The 18,553-nt window shown below is 40.9% G+C and overlaps 1 protein-coding gene across 2 annotated transcripts in view; it reads left to right on the plus strand.

The window, feature by feature from the left end:
- Window positions 1-964: 964 nt before the first annotated feature.
- The window catches only part of LOC107148099 (proton-coupled amino acid transporter 2), a 36,105-nt gene continuing 18,516 nt past the window's right edge, over window positions 965-18,553 (plus strand). The window contains exons 1-7 of one of the 2 annotated variants that reach the window (XM_015492708.2): window positions 965-1,260; window positions 4,483-4,573; window positions 5,130-5,218; window positions 5,733-5,828; window positions 8,281-8,365; window positions 11,419-11,637; window positions 13,057-13,155. In XM_015492708.2, the coding sequence (XP_015348194.1) occupies window positions 1,097-1,260; window positions 4,483-4,573; window positions 5,130-5,218; window positions 5,733-5,828; window positions 8,281-8,365; window positions 11,419-11,637; window positions 13,057-13,155 (843 nt within the window). In that variant the 5' untranslated portion in view covers window positions 965-1,096. Of the gene's footprint in view, window positions 1,261-1,631; window positions 1,651-4,482; window positions 4,574-5,129; window positions 5,219-5,732; window positions 5,829-8,280; window positions 8,366-11,418; window positions 11,638-13,056; window positions 13,156-18,553 lie in introns of those variants that run through there. The other variant, XM_048783056.1, reaches the window with a different exon arrangement.

Genomic DNA, 18,553 nt, shown 5'->3' on the forward strand with positions numbered 1-18,553 from the left:
ATATGGGATCTTGAAAAGAGTCCCATTTAAGGGAGGGACCCTGAGAAATCTATGTTGGGTCTACCAGTTAGCAGTGAGATATTTAAATAAAGCTCTTGGCACATAGTAAGCCCTCAATAAATGTTGGTTTGGAGAATGAGATGATGGGGGGAGAGTGGTCTAGCTTGAGTAAAATGCTATAATTTTGTGGGTTCATCTGCACTGAGCAGGGATAATGACAGAGAAGGGAATCCCAGAGAAACTCGCAAGACCCTCTTTAGCTGCAGAGTTCTGTCCTGAAGGTTATGTGTGACCTTGGGCAAATCACACCCTCTCCTGGGACCCAAGACTGACTGCTAAAAGGCCACTGGGAGTTGTATAATCTCTACCTTTTTTCCTCATTCCAAAAAATATCTGGCCCTCTCCGTGGAGCCTCTTAAAAGCAATGAAGCAGTTGGGTGAGCCAGCGAATGTTCCTTTTCTTTCCATTTTAAGAAGTGGGAGCTCCTAGATGGAATATCTTAGCAGCGGACTGAGGAGCCTAGGAGAAGGGGAGACCCTACCCTGAGATGCAGAGAAAGGGATGGGAGGTATTTTCTTGGAGGCAGAAATAGGCAATTGGCTAAAACCCTGACAAATTGGGCTCTGGTCCCCATTCTGTAACTTTCTGGCATGTGACCTCAGCCAGATTCCTTTACTTCAAGAAGCCTCAGTTATTCAATTTACAGGATCAAATGGGGAAAAAAATAGCTAAGGGTGTCTCTCCCTTGGTAAAGTGTTTAATACCTAGTTAAGCGCAGGTTTTGGAAATCACTGTAGTGCTTGTTCCCATTACAGTTATGGGGTAACACCAACAAGCGATCCTGACCCTACTCCCTTTCCAATCCCTCCTTTCTTACTCCTCGGAGGCGTGGCTCCTCCTCCACCGGCTTCTTCAGGCGGGAGGAGGAGGCACCGCTCTCTGGGGATGGGGGGCGGGGCCTCGCTCCAGCTCAGCAGAGCGCGCCAAGGCACAGCCACTGAGCAGGGTCTTGCACCTGCACCAGACACCTTCCCATTTGATTCCTTCCAACGTAAACCTCCTTATCACCCTGAGCTCCCCCTTTCTGAAGCAGTCATGGCTGTGGCAAAGAATGTCAGGGACCTCCAGGGAGCTGTTTCCCTCAATTTGGACCTTAGGTCATCTCCCCAAAGTACCAAGAACCTGCAGAACAAGGACTCCGGTTTCTTGGATGTAAACTCTTCAGAATCCACGGATTTGGACAAGACCAAGGGCATAACGTGAGTGCTGTTTTTTGTCAGCCCCATTTCTGCTGTTCAGCCTGGAAGCTTGAACATTGGTTAAAAACCTGGAGGTGGGTGTGTCTGACCTTCAACCCATTGTGCAGATGGGAGAACCAAGACTGTTAGAGGCTTTGTCAGATGAGAGCTTAAAGGGGAAGGAGTGGAGTCAGAAAAGCCCTTAGGGATATTCATGGGGAATGAAGGCCCAGGTAGCCCAGGCCACCCATGAAGTAAGTCATTAAGTCATTAGGATAGGGGCTGGTTTTACTGTCAGTTTTTGGTTAATGAGGGAGGCAAGATCACTAACTTCTTGGAGGAGAGAAGGTGAAACCTGAGCTTAAAACCATAATGGCCCCACCGAGAACTAAGCATTGCTTCCTTCCTGTGGTAAGCCTGGCCTCTTCTTCCACTGGGAATTGCGGGGAGGACACCAAACTCAACATGTGTGGCAGATGCTCCTTTCTTCCCTAGGGGTGAGGAGACAGGGTGGGGGGCAATATTCACAGGCTTTCAGAACTTGACACAGAGGGAAGCCATGCTACGGGGTTCCAGCCGCCCCCCCCCCCTTTTCACACCTGACCCCACAACAAATCAGTCTAGCGAGAGTTCACTTAGGGAAGTGCAGGGGTAGGTGGTGGAGAGCTCCTGTGCTTTAAGAAAAAAGTCTGGACACCATTGGGGTCCTAGGGGGAGCAGTGGATGGACAGTCAGAGTTCATTCTAGGTTTTTTACATGCAAAGCTGGGGTGAACAGGTGGCAGTCTGAATTGAAGGACGATGTCCCTGGAAACTATGAATGAGGAGGATGGGGGTGTGCAACAGAGAGGAAGAAGTTACTATAATGGAGAGAAAAAGCCTCTCTCCACAGCTACCCTGCAGGGCAGTTCAGGAATGGACACTATGACTAGCGCTGGTGTGGTTCAGTTATTTTGGAGCCGGTCCTGGGGGTTGCTTGGTATTAGTGATCCTAAGGATAAATGTTCAGGCCCTGGGGTTACCACTGCAGAGCAGGGATATTTCTCAATCAAGGGCCCTGGGGGAACCAACTGACTCTGTGTCCTGAACTCTGGTGGCAGTTTTAGCGACTTAAGAATCAAAGGACAGAGGAAGGGGACCAGGAGGAGGCAGGAAGGGAAGCATAGGGGAAATACTAGATAACAATATTGACCGAATTATATTGCTATATTGCGTGCGTGTTTGAATATGTAACACAAATCCCACTACTATGCATAATTATAATATACCAATAAAAATATGGGGAAAAAGAATCAAAAGAATAAAGCAAGTGAGAGCCAGAGGGGACCTTTTGGCTCGGAGAGAAGAGATATAACAGGCTGGGTAAGCGTGACACTTATGGGCTGGCCCCTTGGGTTTGAAGTCCCACTTTGCTGCTTCCCAGCTTGAGCAAGTGACAGAACTTCTCTGCCCCGTCTCTCGTCTGTGAAATGATAGTCTGTACCTGCCACACAGATGACATGAGCCTAAAGCCCCCAAGTGCAGGGTCCTAAAAGCTTGCTAGCTTCTGTGACTATGATGGTGGTCCAAGGTCATCAAAGGAGTCAAGGATAGAACCCAGGGCTCGAGTTTGGGCTCCCAGTATAGGGCTTTGCACTGTTTGTAAGTTGGCCGAATGGCTGAAAGCTAAATTCTGATTTCCTAAGTCCTTTAGTTAGAAATTTCCTAAGTGACCTGTTGACCCTTTCCTGGTTGCAAAACAAGCCCATCACTGGGGGCCACAGGGAATAGTGCTCAGTCAGCGATGTGGACACCCACAGGGAGAGGGAAAGGCACGCGGAGACTCTCCACCCCCTTTCTCCTTCAATTGTTCTCACTAACCCTTGACAAATCAAGGGCAGATTCTTGGGAAGCTAAAGGATTTAGGAGTTTAACATAGAGACAGGGGTGTTTGGGGAACTTCTTTCAAAATACCATTACTCCTAACATTTGCAGAAGCTTAGCAAAGTTGAACAGGTTGCTCAAGATGATGTAGCAGGTTAAGTGGTGGCCTTGAGTTTTAATCCCTGGTTTGTCCAATTCCAGAGACCAGGTTCCTTCCAGAATCCCTCTGCTGCTTTTAAGGGCTTCTCCTGGCTGGAAGGCTTTTCTGGGGAATTTCCAAGGTTCCTAAGGTTATCGATATAACCCGGTACTCATCCTGATTTCACCAGGTCCAGTGTAAAGAGGTGTAGCAGTAGGTTTGTTACGTGATTCTTCAGGAGAGAGGGCACCTGCCTAGAATTTTTTTCCCTGCTGGTTCAGACCTTGTCCTCTGGACCGACCTTTAGATCTCTGTCTTAAAGAGTGGGAGTTTTTTGCTGTTTTGTTTTTGTTTTTAGGGGAGTTGGGGGCATGACATTTTCCAGCCTTAATGCCCTGGGCAGAGAGAAAAAAAAAAAAGAAAAACACTCCGGAGATCAATCCCCAAATGACCCAAGTCATTTGACATATTTATTGAGACGTCACCATGATTTCTTTTTCCTTCCTGCCTTTTTCTCTTTTCTTGGAGTTCAGTCCTATCTCTACCACTAGTTTATGGCTTCAGTTCCTCAGAGAGGAAATGGCTCTCAGGCTGTCACTTCTTTACCCTCTGTCTGACCTTCTGTCTGGGAGGCCGCTCAGCAAAAGTGAGAGTAAAGAACAGGGACTCTGAGGTAGTCTTGGGTTTTAACACTAGCTCCTCAATATATCCTTGGACAAGACATTTTTTAAAAGTCTCTGCCTCAGTTTCCCCCTCTGCAAACTAAAGATAATAGCAGGGCTGGGGATGTGGCTCCAGCGGTAATGCACTCTCCTGGCATGCGCAGGGCGCTGGGTTCGATCCTCAGCACCACATAAAAATAAAATAAAGATGTTGTGTCCACCGAAAACTAAAAAATGAGTATTAAAAAAAGAAAAAGATAATAGCAGTACCTATTTTATAGTCTTGACAAGATGATTAAATGAGATAAATACAGATAAAGTACTTCTCATAGTGTCTCTTATAGCATGTGTTGTAATGGCATACCGTGAGCTGCTAAAATTGAGACAGTTGTGGAAAAACTGAGGTAGGTGGTTACCTTACAGGAGACTCAGACATGCCAGGCAAGGATCCATGACCTGAGAGACGGCCCGGAGGCCACCAGCCCAGCTTAACTCAGGTGTCAGTTGGCATGCAGTCAGGGAGTGACTGCTGGCTTCCTCCCCTCCATACACATCCTCACATCTCCTTCCTCTCCTTTAGAGGGTTCCAGACCTTGGTTCATGTGTTGAAAGGCAACATGGGCACAGGGATCCTGGGACTACCCCTGGCTGTGAAGAATGCTGGCATCCTGGTAAGAGAGAAAGCCACGGGTGGGACCACGTGGCCAGGTAGTAGGATGGGAGGAGAGAGGCACTCAGCATTAACAACAGCCTCAGGTGAGCAGCCTTCTGGGAGGTGGCTTGGTACAGACTTATCATCCAGATGCCTAGTTCAGGCCTGAGCTCTGGCACTGCCACAGACTTTAGTGTCCTTGGCAAGTCATGTGTCTACTCCCTGGGCCTCAGTTTCCTCCCTTGTAGAACATACAGGTTGAACTATGGACTGGTTTTTCAGCTGTGCTCTGTGGAGTCTAGGTCTCCTTGGAGATGCCTCAGAGGCCATCAAGGGGACATGTGGTCATGATTCTGGTTTCCCTACTTCCTGCAATATCCCAGTGGAAAGGCTTTATGAACTTTATTGGGCGACCACTTGAGACTGTATTTGAAAGAACGGCTGTTAATGCTAAAAAGCCTTGCAAACCAGTTTGCTAGGAAGTTCTTCGTGGTTCTTAAAGTCCCCAATTGCTGCTCACAGTGTCCTTCATAAATTCTCTCTCTTGCTCTGCTCTTTGTCGCCCCTTCCTCCAGATGGGTCCGCTCAGTTTACTGGTGATGGGCTTCATTGCCTGCCACTGTATGCACATCTTGGTCAGGTGTGCCCGGCGCTTCTGTCACAGGTGAGAAAAACAGCATCCCAGAAACATCCTACACATAAGAAGTAAGAGTTTACTTCTTAATTTTTTTTCCCAATGTGGCCAAAAAAAAAAAAAAAGGAGCATTTAGGGGCAGGGACCTGAATGAGATTCTGCCATAGAGTCAGTTAGATGATCTCAGGCCATTGTGTTTATGTGGTTGGCTCACCTGCAAACTGGATATAAACAATCCTTGCCTAACCTTGCCTTGGAGAATTGTCATGAGGATCCAGTGGAATACATGGGCATGGAAACTACCATACCCACACAAAGTCTTTATTATTATGCTTGCTATATAGTAACAGCCTTATTTGACAGGAAAGGAAAACAAGCCACCACAGAATTACTGCCAGGTGTCAAAGTATAGAACTTAGATCCCCACCCCAGTATTCTCTCTACCCTTTTGATGAGTTCTGTCTTGTTCCACATCTCCTGATTGGTGAGTATGTGATCTTAGGTTAAACCATCTCTTGCAACCGTGCTTGTGTTCTCTCCTCAGGCTCAACAAGCCCTTTATGGACTATGGGGATACCGTGATGCATGGACTAGAAGCCAGCCCCAGCATCTGGCTCCAAACTCACGCCCACTGGGGGAGGTATCTTGCTTTTGCTTGGTCTTCTGTAGTGTAGGATATTGGAGGAGAAGATGCTGCTCTTAGGGGTACCTTCTTCCCTGGAAAGGTGATTCATGTGGGACAGAATGTCACAGGGAAAGAGTTCATTGATCAGATCCCAGATCTCACTCCTTACATACCTCCAGTGATAGGGTACTCATTCCTTTTTTATGAAAGTCTAATATTATTCGCTCTTTTATTAAGCTACATATTATCCTGTTGTTCCTACTTCGTGGACCCTGGAAAGAAATACCATGAGGAACAAGGCAAACAAGAAGGCTTTTCCCTGCAGAACTCAGAGTCCAGTGGAAAAGGCAGAGACTAGAGAGCCTATCTACTGGGATAAATATGATAATGGAAAGAAGTACTAGCTAGTAGCTAACAAATAAGGATGTGTGTGTAGATCAGGTGGGGGGCTTCCTAGGCTGGAACAGTTGAGTGGAGTCCTGATGAAGGCAGTCCTGAAACATAAGGAATTTCTCAGGGGAAGTAGGCAGAGGCCTGACGACCTTCCAGGAAGAAGGAAGAGCAGGTGTGAAAACTCAGAAGCAGGAGGGTGTAGGCAGCAGTTTTAAGGTCCAAAAAGACCAGGTAGCTTGAGGTGAGAGAATCAGGGAGGTCAAACAGAAGAAGGAGCAAGGTGCTCAATCAAGTTGCACATTTCAGACCCTTTTGCAGTTTTGCTCTTTTTGTAAAGGCAAAGGGGCTGAACCAGGGAAGTGGTCATATTTGCACTGTTTGAAGTACCGTCTGGCTTCTGTGAGGAAGGCAGGTCAAAGGGAACAAGAGTAGACAGACTCCCAAAGAGGCTGTTGATAAAGTCCCAACGAGTGGCAATGTGGCTGCACCAAGCTGGTGGCAATGGTGATGAAGAAAGTTGGTCATGAATCGCCTCCTGGGATTGAGAGAGAAGGGAGATTTCTGATGACTTCTATTTTGGACAAGCTGGGTTTGAGATGCCTGAGAGACAGTCAGGTAGAACTGTTCAATGGGTCTGTACAGCTCTGATCTGATCTTCACGCAGGAGAGACAAAATTAACGTCATCAGCCATGAAGCTGGGGGCAGAAGAGGTCTCTTAGGGAGAGGATATAAAATGAAGAGAGAGAAAAAGACCAAGGCGCTAAGGATCCTTGTTGAGCTAACTCTTCTCTATAAGTCCACCTTTTAGCTCTCAGGAGTGACACACATGAGTCGACACCCTTTGTCCTCTGGTACTTGGGACTAAATCTATTCCTTCATCTTTGTTTGCAGACGTGTGCCTTCTCCTCTTCTCACCCTGTGAACTTTCTGACATGGGTCTACCTCCCTAAGGTCTTATCCGTTATCTACAACTGAACAGTTCCAGAACCTCAAGCGCAACAATTCAGATACCGAATGTGTCATTAAAAGTTTCTTCCCTTTATCCTAAAACTTGTTCTGAGTTTCCGCATTCATTTTGCCATCCAAGTCAAAAGTCTGCAGAGCACTGTAATGTCATTTTCTCCCTCATCCCCAGAAGTTGGTGATCACCAAGTTCTAGAAGCTCTGCTTTCCTGGTATCTTTTCAAATGCTCTAATTCTCTAATGCTAGTGGACATGTCTTTGTTCAGGCTGCTGCCTTCTTTCACCTCCACATATGAAAGAATTTCCTACCCAGTCTCTCCACCCATAAAAAAAAAAATCCTGCCCTTCAGGGCCCTTTGCACAAGGAAGCTAGTGAACCTGCCTGCTCCCCCTACTGAAATGCCCTCTCCTCATTTCCTGTCTTCCTCCTGCTCTACCTCTCCCTCCTCATCTCCCTCTACTTCCGGTTGCTGTTCTCTTTCTTCTTTCCTTCTTTTCCCCCTCTCTCTCTTTTTTTCCACCTTCCTAAGGGACTCTTGCTCATATATTGTTTTTTTTCCTAAGAAGGTTTTCTGGCTGCCCATAGTTTGGATAAAGTGTCCTTTTTACCATGGTCCTTAGTCTTGTATTATGATATTACCTTGTGTCTATAGCACCCTTTAGCCTATGTACCACTCGAGGAAGGGACCCTATGTTGTTTTTCTGCACATCTTTGGTACCTTCCATTGAGTCTGGCCCATGGTAGGAAAAAAATATGTTAAATGTTAATGGTAGCTAATAAAAAACATTGTGTTTACTGTTGTCCCACATCAATAGTAACAGTGGGGTGAGGAATGTCGCAGAGCCTGACTAGGGTGGCAGAGTGGAGAGGCTGTTAACCAGGAAGAATTTTACTGCTCCCTGTGCTGAGAGTGTGAGGGTATTAGAAAACCACTTTTCACAAAGAACTATTGTTACATCACTTTTTACTGCCTCGTTGTTGATTGTGGTAGAAGGACGGAGGGTGCTGTTATAGGACCACCAACCCCTGGGGACAGGGGACAGAATGGCAAGAAATGGAACTGCAAAGTTTTATGATAACAAGCCCCTGTCTCCTCTCCTCTCTTCTAGGCATATAGTGAGCTTCTTCCTCATTATCACCCAGCTGGGCTTCTGCTGCGTGTACATCGTGTTTCTGGCTGAGAATTTAAAACAGGTACAAACTTCTAGGGAAGGTGGAAGAGGAGAGATGTGGAAGAGGAGGCTTTTCTGCTAGTTGTTTAACAAATGCGTTCCTCTGAGTCCTAGTGTCTTATCAATACAACACAGGAAGTGAATCTAGGTATTATCCAAGAACCTGACCTCCCCCGGTTCACAAATCTGCAGATTTCTGTGTGATGACCTTTGCCACAATACCCTTTGCCCCATACCTTGGACCTGTCCTCAAGGTTAGTTTCTAAGATGCTGAGCTGGAAAAACCCTTGGAATTTGTCAATTCTTCTACCTTGGAGTTTAATCATACTGAAACGCTTCTCAAGTTGATTTGGATCATGTCTGGTGGGGTACCTGATCTTGCTTGGGACATCTTTATATACTGTTAGCTACTTGATCTATGGTTAATGGTTATTTTTCCCAAGAAGTCCTTCTGATCTAACCCAGATGTTATCTTGCAACAAATGGAGCAAAATAGTGTAGGTAACATAAGTTAATCAATGCACTTAAAAAAAAACCCTGTTCTTTAGAGCTCTTTTTCTTATTTATTGTAGTAACACCAGAAACTTAGAAATATGAAAAAGTTAGAAGAGAGAAAAAAAACAGTAAGCATTTAGTTAGCTTTTATTAAGCATTAGATACATTGCTGGAATTTTTACATGATTTCCATCATTTATTTCTTCCCTTGACCTTATCAGAGTAAACACTGTGATTGTTTCTCTGCCATGTGCTCCAGTGATTTGTCTTGCTATAGGCCCAAGCAACGGGGCTAATTTACTATGGACTGGAACCTCCAAAACTGTGTGGGAAAATAAACCTTTCCATCACTATAATAAAAGTTAATTATCTAGTTTATTTCATTATAGTTGTGGAACTGAGCATGGTGGCACACTCCTATAATCTCAGCTACTCAGGATGCTAAGGAAGGGGGATCTCATGTTCAAGGCCATCCTGAGCAACTTAGTGACACCCTGCCTTATAATAAAATAGAAAGGGCTGAGGATGTAGCTCAGTGGTAGAGTGCTTGCCTAACATGTACAAGGTCCTGGGTTCAATCCCCAGTACCGAAAAAAAATATATATATATATTATTAGTCTAAGAGTTGTTTTGAAATCTCCTAAAACACATTTCCAGATGGCTTTTCAGAAAGTAATATGATTTCTGCAGACTTTTATTATCTGCATTTATTAATCAGCTGCTTTATTAGGAAGGCAAGAACTGTCTCAAATTTACAGGCAAAGTGGGGTATGTTCTAAAATATAAAACAAATGTCAGTATGATATTTTAGTGCCAGGTCAGCATACTACTAACAATATCCTGAGGTCAAGAAGCTTCATTGTGAGCTGTATGCAGGGATCATAGGATCAGGGAAGGCTAGCTCCATGGGGGTGCATCAGAGCTGAGCATTCAAGGGCAGCAGGGAGCACAAGTGGGGACAGCCAAGGTGGGAGAAGGGATGAGTAAAAACCTAGAGGCAGGATATAGGGGACTTGCTCAGAAGAAGCAGTAAAATTGTTTTTAAAAGAAAGTGTCAGTATGGGAGAGGAAGAGTCTTGAAGGTTGACCCGTTAATAAAGGGCCTTAAATGCCAGGTTAATCTTCCAGGTGTTTTTCCTACTGTAGTGAGGAATCATTTTTTAAAAGCAAACAAACAAGATTTAATGATTCACATTTATGAATCCACAGTGTGTACTTCAGTGCAGTGAGAATCTCCAAGAGTTTATTGTGATTGACATCTTATAAAATAAAAAGATGTGTATCACACAAATAATTTATGAGATTTCCTATAAAACATATAGAGGAATGTATTGCAAGGTGTTATCATGACTCTCCGTGAGTACTGAACTTAATTTTTTTTTCTTGTTTAACTCTGATTTCTAAGGGTTCCACAGTGAATTATACTGTTTGCACAATTGTATTGTATTGTTTGCTTCACATAGGTCATGTTAATTCTAAACCTAATTCTAATCCCTGACTTTACTAGGAAGGTATATATACTACACACATAAACTGTGGGGGATGTGTTTCTTGTTTGTTACAATGGTTGGAGGATAATAATAGCTTTCATTAGGTGGGGTTCAGGAATGTTAAATGTTCTACAATTAATAGTTCATCCACACAAGGAAGAGTTCTCACATTCAAAATGCTAGTGTTGGCTGGGTGTGTTGGCACACGCCTGTAATCCCAGTGATTCAGGAGGCTGAGGCAGAAGGATCACAATTTCAAGACCGCCTCAGCAACTTAGTGAGACCCTATCTCAAAATAAAAAATTTAAAAAAGGGCTGAGGATATAGCTCAATGGTAGAGTACCCCTGGGTTCAGTCTCCAATATTAGTCCAATTGTAAGTATTGGTCCAATTAGGAGACAGTAAGTTTATGGGTTAGTTAAAAAAATAGTAAGTGATGAGTCTTTTTGGTTATAAGCCAAAAAGAGATTCTGGGGAAATTTCAGCAGAAATTAGTTTAGTGGAAGGATATTAGCTAATTTACAAAATGACAGAGAAGGTTAAAACACAGATCTAAGAAAAGAACAGAAATCAGAGCAGCTAGGAGAGAGTAGATAGCAGAACTAATAAGCAGTCTCCACAGGGATTCACTATCAGAGTTAATTTTTACCCATTCTGTTCTTAGATAACTGGATTAAGATTTAGCTTTGGATTCCTGGGAGAGAATCTGAACGCCCTAGCTTGAGTCAAAGGCCAGTCCCCTAGCTCTACCATGCAACTGTGATTTATGGTCCTCAAAGGCTGCCTTCAACGGCAGGAGAGAACTCACCACAAATAAGTTGATAACAGGAGGAATGGGTGCTGGGTTGCCAAGAGCCAAGAAATACCTCTATAAATCCAGTTATTTGTTATTAAAAATTTTTTAAGTTACTTGTATAGCCTCCTTGAAGGAAGTATGATACAGAGAATTTAGAATTAGAAGCTTTAAATTCAACCCAACTCACGGAGACACTCCAAATCTTTGTGAGGGAGTTTTATTGTGGTCAAAGCACTGAACTAATGGTGTGATCCAAAGATTTATTTTCTCCTCTTTTCCCCATTCCTTCCTCAGGTAGTGGAAGCTGTTAACAGCACAACCAACAACTGTTATAACAACGAGACAGTGATCCCGATGCCCACCATGGATTCGCGACTCTACATGCTTTCCTTCCTGCCTGTCCTGGTGCTGCTGGTCTTCATCAGGAACCTCCGGATCCTGACCATCTTCTCCATGTTGGCCAACATTAGCATGCTGGCCAGCTTGATTATCATTGCCCAGTACATTGCCCAGGTTAGTGTGTGCCACGTGCCAATGCCTGTGATTTAGGGCCTTTGTATCAATGACAGACTAAGCTCTGGAGATCTAGGGCCTACCCCGGGGGTGGGGTAAGTGTGTTTCTCACTCTTCAACCTGGGACCCCCCTTGTTGTAACATTTTTTCCACAACCATGACTCTGTGCTATCCCAAATCTTCTCATTCATGTTTCTCTGAACAACTGTTTTTATGTCAACTTCTGGCTTTAAAAAAAAAATTATACTTGCTTTGTAAGGAAAACATCTTGATTATTAAACTACAGACCATTCCTATGATTGGGTAGCAAAAGGCAGATGAAAAACAGGTGCTTCTACCATAGTTTTATAGCCTCTGGGCTAAAATTCCAGGCACCTAAAATTACTCCCTAGGGAACACTGGAGAAAAAAGTTTAATATTTAGTCACAGAGCTATAAAAGTGTCTAAAAAATAAGCAAATCTATTATGATGTTAATGACTGTCTTTGACACTTGTTGAATTATGGATATTGATTTTTCCCATCAATTTCCTTACTTCCTATCCTATTTGTTTTTTATAGTTGAAAACACTACATTGAAATTTAAGTCCCAGAAATCCTTTGGCAGAACCAGTAATTTTCAGATGGTTTTTCTGGGAAGCTGTAAGAGAAAATAAAAATGATATTGTCTATAGAATTTAGTAAAAATAATAAATTACTCAAATATTGTAGAATGACTACACATCAGTCTCATATTCCTTAGGAGTTATTGATAAAGTCTAAAAAATTAAATTTTCTAATGAGATAACCACTTCTGATTTACCTTTGGACAATTCCCATGATTGTTCATTTTTGTTTGTTTGTTTGTTTTTGGTACCAAGGATTAAACTCAAAGGTGCTTAACCACGGAACCACATTTCCAGTCCCCAAAATTGTCCAATTATGAAAATTGTTCTGTTATTTCCATATTTTGGGTCACAGGATATATAAAACATTTACTCTAAATACTCTCCTACCCTGTAATTTATTGCTCATATTTAACTAATAGTTGGAGGTCCTGTGAATATTCTGTAACTATAGAAACAGTAATATCCAACACCTTTGACCACTGTCTATTCAAAGGTGTTCTTGAGAACTTTAGGTTGGCACTAATCTGTGATGTGTCAGATTTTCTCTGGGAGGTTTCTGATGAACCAAACTCCATGAGATCCTTTGACAATCTTCAGGACTTGAATGACACCTCTGTGTTTCTGTCCTCTGGCTGTCTTGTATTGCGCAATATTAAAATCAGTTTTGATCATGCCCTGATTCTTTTTGAAGTTTTCTAAACTTCCTGACATTCAATGTTTTAAAATTCAGGTCTCCTCTCAGAGTACCTCTCTCTCTTAAAGTGCTCAGATGTGCCTTGAGCGTAACCACCTCATTGCATTTCTCTCCTACAGGAAATTCCAGACCCCAGCCGGCTGCCACTGGTGGCGAGTTGGAAGACCTACCCTCTCTTCTTTGGAACAGCCATTTTTTCGTTTGAAAGCATCGGTGTGGTAAGGTTTGAATGGGGTGATCTTTCCCTGGCTCTGTGAGCTCTGGGTTTTGGTGCCCTGTTGACCATTATGTGGGGCCTGATAGAAAATACACATGGGAGAGCATAACCTCTGGCCTCATCTGGGTGACTTGTGACCAGCAGAAAAAAAGTCAGATTACAACATTCAGGCAGTTAGGTGACAAGTCTTATTTTTGTCTCAGTAAGTCTACTAAACATTTCTCTTCCTATCAACAGAAGTTTCCTAATCTTTCAAAAATCAAGACTAATAGTGGCAAACAATTTAAAGGATTTGATTAAATTTAAACGAGTTTCCTGAAAAGAACTGTATATTTATAGTGACTTATTATATAGTCTCTACTTCCACATCTGAGGAAGGGTAGTGCTGTTCACGTATTTTTTAATTTACTTTTTCATTTGCATACAGCAAAATTCACTCTTGAGAGGTATAAGATTCCAGCAAGTTTTCAAAAATGCATAGAGTCATAGATGTCTGACATCAGAACACAGAACAATTCTGTCACACACAAAACTCCCTTCACTGTCCCTTTTTATCAACTCCCACCCCATGCCACTAACTCTGATACCACCTTCCATTCTCTGCCTCGATTATTTTACCTTTCGCAGAATGTCATATAAATGGGATCATGCAGTATGTAACCCCTTGAGACTGGTTTCTTCCACCCAGCCTAATGTCCCATCCATGGTGACGCACATATCCATCCATACTCCTGGCTGTCAGTGCAGAGCAGCCACTGTGTGGGCAGTACCACCTTTTATCTACTTACCAGTTGAGGAGTGTTTCCGTTGTTTCTAGTTTATGGCAATTGTGAATAATGCTCTGATAAGCTTTTGTGTGAATATAAGTTTTTATTTCTCCAGGAGTAGGTTTTCTAGGTCACATATTAATATATCTCTAACTTGAGAAGTTGCCCAACTGTTGTTAGAATGGCTGTTCCATTTTTCATTTCCAACACAGTAGAGGAGCTTTCTAGTTGTTCTGTATCTGTGCTAGCACTTGTATGTATTGTCAGTATTTTTTTTTTCAGGGCTAGGGATTGAACACAGGGCCTCATGCACACACACACACTACCACTATTCCCAGCCCTGCTATATTTTTTATTTCTGCCATTCTGATAGTTGTGTAGTGGTATCTGATTAAGATTTAATTTGCATTTACTATTGACTAGTGATTCTGAGCATCATTTTGTGTGTTTATTTGGCATCTGTATACCTTTTTTGGTGAAGTATCTGTTCAAATCTTTTGTAAAAAATTTTTATACTGAGCTGTTGTTTACTTATTATTAAGAGTTCTCTAGGCATTCCAAACACAAATCCTTAATTGATTATGTAATTTTAAAATATCATTTCTAGTCTGCAGCTTGTCCTTTCAGTCTCTTTTATGGAACAAAAGTTTTTAATTTTGATAAGGTCAAATATATAAAAAATTTGCTTTTATGGATCTTGGGTGTTGTCTCTAAAAATATTTTTCCTAACCCAAGCTCATAGATATATTCTTCTAAATGTTTTATAGTTTTCATTGTATAGTTAGATGTATGATCTGCTCTTGAGTTAATTTTCAAGTTGTTAATAGGTCGAAGTTTATTTTTTAAAACAGGCTGCCCCTTGTTTCTGTATCATTTGTTGAAGAGACTCTGTCTTGAGTTGCTTTGCATTCTATATGAAGTTGATTGGTACATGTGTATGGGTCAGTTTCTGAATTTCCTATACTGATTCACTGTTGTGTCTATAACAAGCTGTACTGATAACAGATGCTTTCTTTTTAAACTAGTGGTTTTGAATGCCTCAACTTTCTTTTGATTAGTGTGTATGTGCTGTATATTTTTTCCATCCTTTTAATTTTTTTTATTGAGATAACTTACATAACATAAATTTCATCATTTTAATGCAAGCAGTCTGATAGCTTTCACAATATTATACAATCATAACCACTAATTCCAGAACATTTTGGTCACCTGAAAGAAAAAAAAAGAGACCCATTATGCACTCACTCTCTCCATTCTTCTGATGCAAGCCGGCTTTCTATCCCTGTGCCTTTGCTCGGTTCAGATATTTCATGTAAATAGAATCATAGAGTATGCTTCCTTTTGTGGGTAGGTTCCCTGTCGCATTCCACAACTAAAACACTCAGGGTCACTCCAGGTGAACTTGCCTGCATGAAATAATCACACAAGAGACAGAGATACCTTTTTCTTTGGGTTCTGTGATGGCTCCTCTGACCCCAGAGAGCTCACTTACTGAACCCTTTTATTGGGGAGAAGCCATTCAATGAGGCAAGGGGTCAGGTTTCAGGGGGTTGAGTCTAGCTTCATGATGTCTGCTGTCAGCAGGTTGACTGACATCTAGGATGACCCCACCCAAAAGCAGAGCAAGAGAAGTGGACATACAAAGGGAGCTTCCATGGAACATTCTATCCCAAACAGGGCAAAGGGGTAGGATCACAAAGGAATAGGTGAGTGTAACTCAACCCCAGGGGTATGCCTACTCAGAAGACTGGCCTTGCTATTCGAGCAGGGGAAAAGACCGAGTCCAGACTACAGTGATCTTTCAGATCCCAATGGTGCATCAGGACTGGAAGGAGGTGTACCTCAATGTGACTCCCCACAGTTTCCCACTTAGCAATGTTTTCAAGGTTCATACCTGTTAGTGTTGGTGTCAGCAATTAAGACCTTTATATGGGTTAATAATTTTCCATTGTATGCATCTAAAGCATTTTGTTTATCCATTTGTTTTGATGGACTTTGAGGTTTATTCCATTTTCTAGCTATTGTAAGCAATAGTCCTAGGAGAATTCATGCGTATATTTTTGTCTGAGCAACTGTTTACAGTTCTTTTGGGTAAACACCCAGAGTGAGAAAGCTGGGTCATATGGCAATTCTGTTCAACATTTTAAGGAGCCATTTTCCACAGTGGCTGCACCATTTACTTTGATTCCACCAACAAACATTAAGGGTTCCAGTTTCCCCATATCTTTGCTAACACTTCTTATTTTTCTTGTTGTATTGATTTAATTTGGAGTTTTTTGTTTGTGTTTTTTTTTTTTTTTGTACATTCTAGAAGGTACGAAGCAGTAGCTCATTGTGGTTTTGCTTTGCATTTCCCTAATGACTAATGACATTGAATATCTTTTCATGTGCTTCCTGGCTATTTCTTTATATTCTTTGAAGAAATGTCTATTCAGGTCCTTTGCCCATTTTTAGTTGGGTTATCTTGTTAAATTTAAATTCATTTGTAACATATAGGAAAACAAATTTGTACCTATTTGTGGAGTTCCATATGATGCTTTGAATTGTCTTTTTGCCACTGAGTTTTTAAGAGTTCTTTAATATATTCTGAATTGTAGATCCTTATCATATAAATGGTTGGCAAATATTTTTTCTTTTTCTGTGGGTTATCTTTTCACCTTTTAAAATAGTATCTTTAACGCAAAAAAGTTTTTAATTTTGATGAAGTCTGATTTTTCTTTTTTTTTTTTCTTGCTTTTGCTTTTGGTGTCATACCCAAGATTACATTGCCAAATCCAAGATCATGAAAACCTACCCTAATGTTTTCTTCTAAGAGTTTTATAATTTTACTGCTTATAATTTTCATAAGGTATGTGGTGACTTTGTTCTTTATATATGGTTATCCAGTTGTCTCATCACAATTTATTGAAAGTAACATTCTTTCCTCATAGAAGAGTTTTGGTAATCTTTTTAAAAATCATGGATCATATGAGTTTATTTCTGGATTCTTGACTCTATTCCATTATAGGAATGGAATATATCTGTCCTTATACTAAAAATCACACAATTTTGATTGGTTTAGATTTTATAGTAATTTTGAAATTCCTCCAACTTTAAGGTACATTGCTGCCAAAAAGGCAGTTGGAATTTTAGCGGGAATTTTATTGAGTCTTTATGCCATCTTAGCAGCATTAAGTCTTGCAGTGATGAACATGGGATGTCTTTCCATTTATTTAGGTCTCCTTTAATTTCTAAAGACAAATTTTATTGTTTTTAGCATATAAAAGTTTTTCCATCTCCTAAATTAAATTATGTCCCTAAGCACTTTTTTTTAATGCTATTGTAAGTGGTTTTGTCTTTTTAATTTCCTTTTCAGATTGTTCATAGTATTTAAGGGGCAAAAATACAACTGACTTTTGTATGATTTTTGTATCATGCAACTTGTTTAGTACACAATAGTTGTGTGTGTTTGCGTGTGTGTGAATTTGAATGTTTTTTTTCTTGTCTAATTGCCTGGGCTAGAGTTTCTAGTACAATGCTATATAGAAGTGATGACAGCAAACATCCCCTTCTTATTCCTGATCTTAGGTGGAACACTTAGTTTGTTATCCAATATGATGTTAACTGTAGGTTTCTCTTGGATGCTTTTTATGGGGTTGAGGACGTCCCTTCTATTCCTTGTTTGATGAGTGTTTTTATTCTGAAACAATGCTGATTTTCTTTCAAGTTCTTTCTTGCATCCATTCAGGTGATCATGGCTTTTCTCCTCTTCATTCTATTACTATGACATATTACTTTAACTAATTTAATATATTGAACTGCCCTTACATTCCTGGGATACATTTCACTTGGTCATGGTACATAATACTTTTAGTGTGCTGCTCCATATAGTTTACTAGTATTTTATTTTATTTTCCATAGTTTTATTGGTGCATTATGGTTGACATAATGGTGGGATTTGTTGTTACCTATTTGTACATGCATACAATATAACAATATAATTTGGTCAATATCATTCCTCAGTATTTTACCTTTCCTTCCTGGTTTACTAGTATTTTATTGAGGAACTTTATATCTGTATTCATAAGGAATATTGGGCTATAGGTTTCTTTTCTTATAAGTCCAGTCCTTTTTTTTGTATTTAAAGTGGAATTTTTAGAGACTGAATATAGTTCTTGTTTTTTAATTTACTTTGATCATCTTTATCTTTTATCAATATGGTTGGATCATTTTCAATTAAGGTAATTATGGTTGAATTTAAGTTTGTATTTTACTGTGTGTTTTTTCTTTCACCCTTTCTTTTATTTTTCTTCTATTTTTTCTTTCTTACCTTCTTTTGGGTTACTTGAGTAATTTTTAATATTCCACGTTAATTTATCTACTGACTTTTTGACTATATCTCTTTCCAAAATGCTTTTAGTAGTTGTTCCAGCAATTATAACACAAATATGTAATTTTTCTTTTTTTTTCCTTTTTTTTATTGGTTGTTCAAAACATTACAAAGCTCTTGACATATCATCTTTCATACATTAGATTCAAGTGGGTTTTGAACTCCCATTTTTACCCCAAATACAGATTGCAGAATCACATTGGTTACACATCCACGTTTTTACATAATGCCATATTAGTAACTGTTGTATCCTGCTACCTTTC

This window comes from Marmota marmota, unplaced genomic scaffold, assembly GCF_001458135.2.
Source record: "Marmota marmota marmota unplaced genomic scaffold, marMar, whole genome shotgun sequence".
Classification (NCBI taxonomy): Eukaryota; Metazoa; Chordata; class Mammalia; order Rodentia; family Sciuridae; genus Marmota; species Marmota marmota.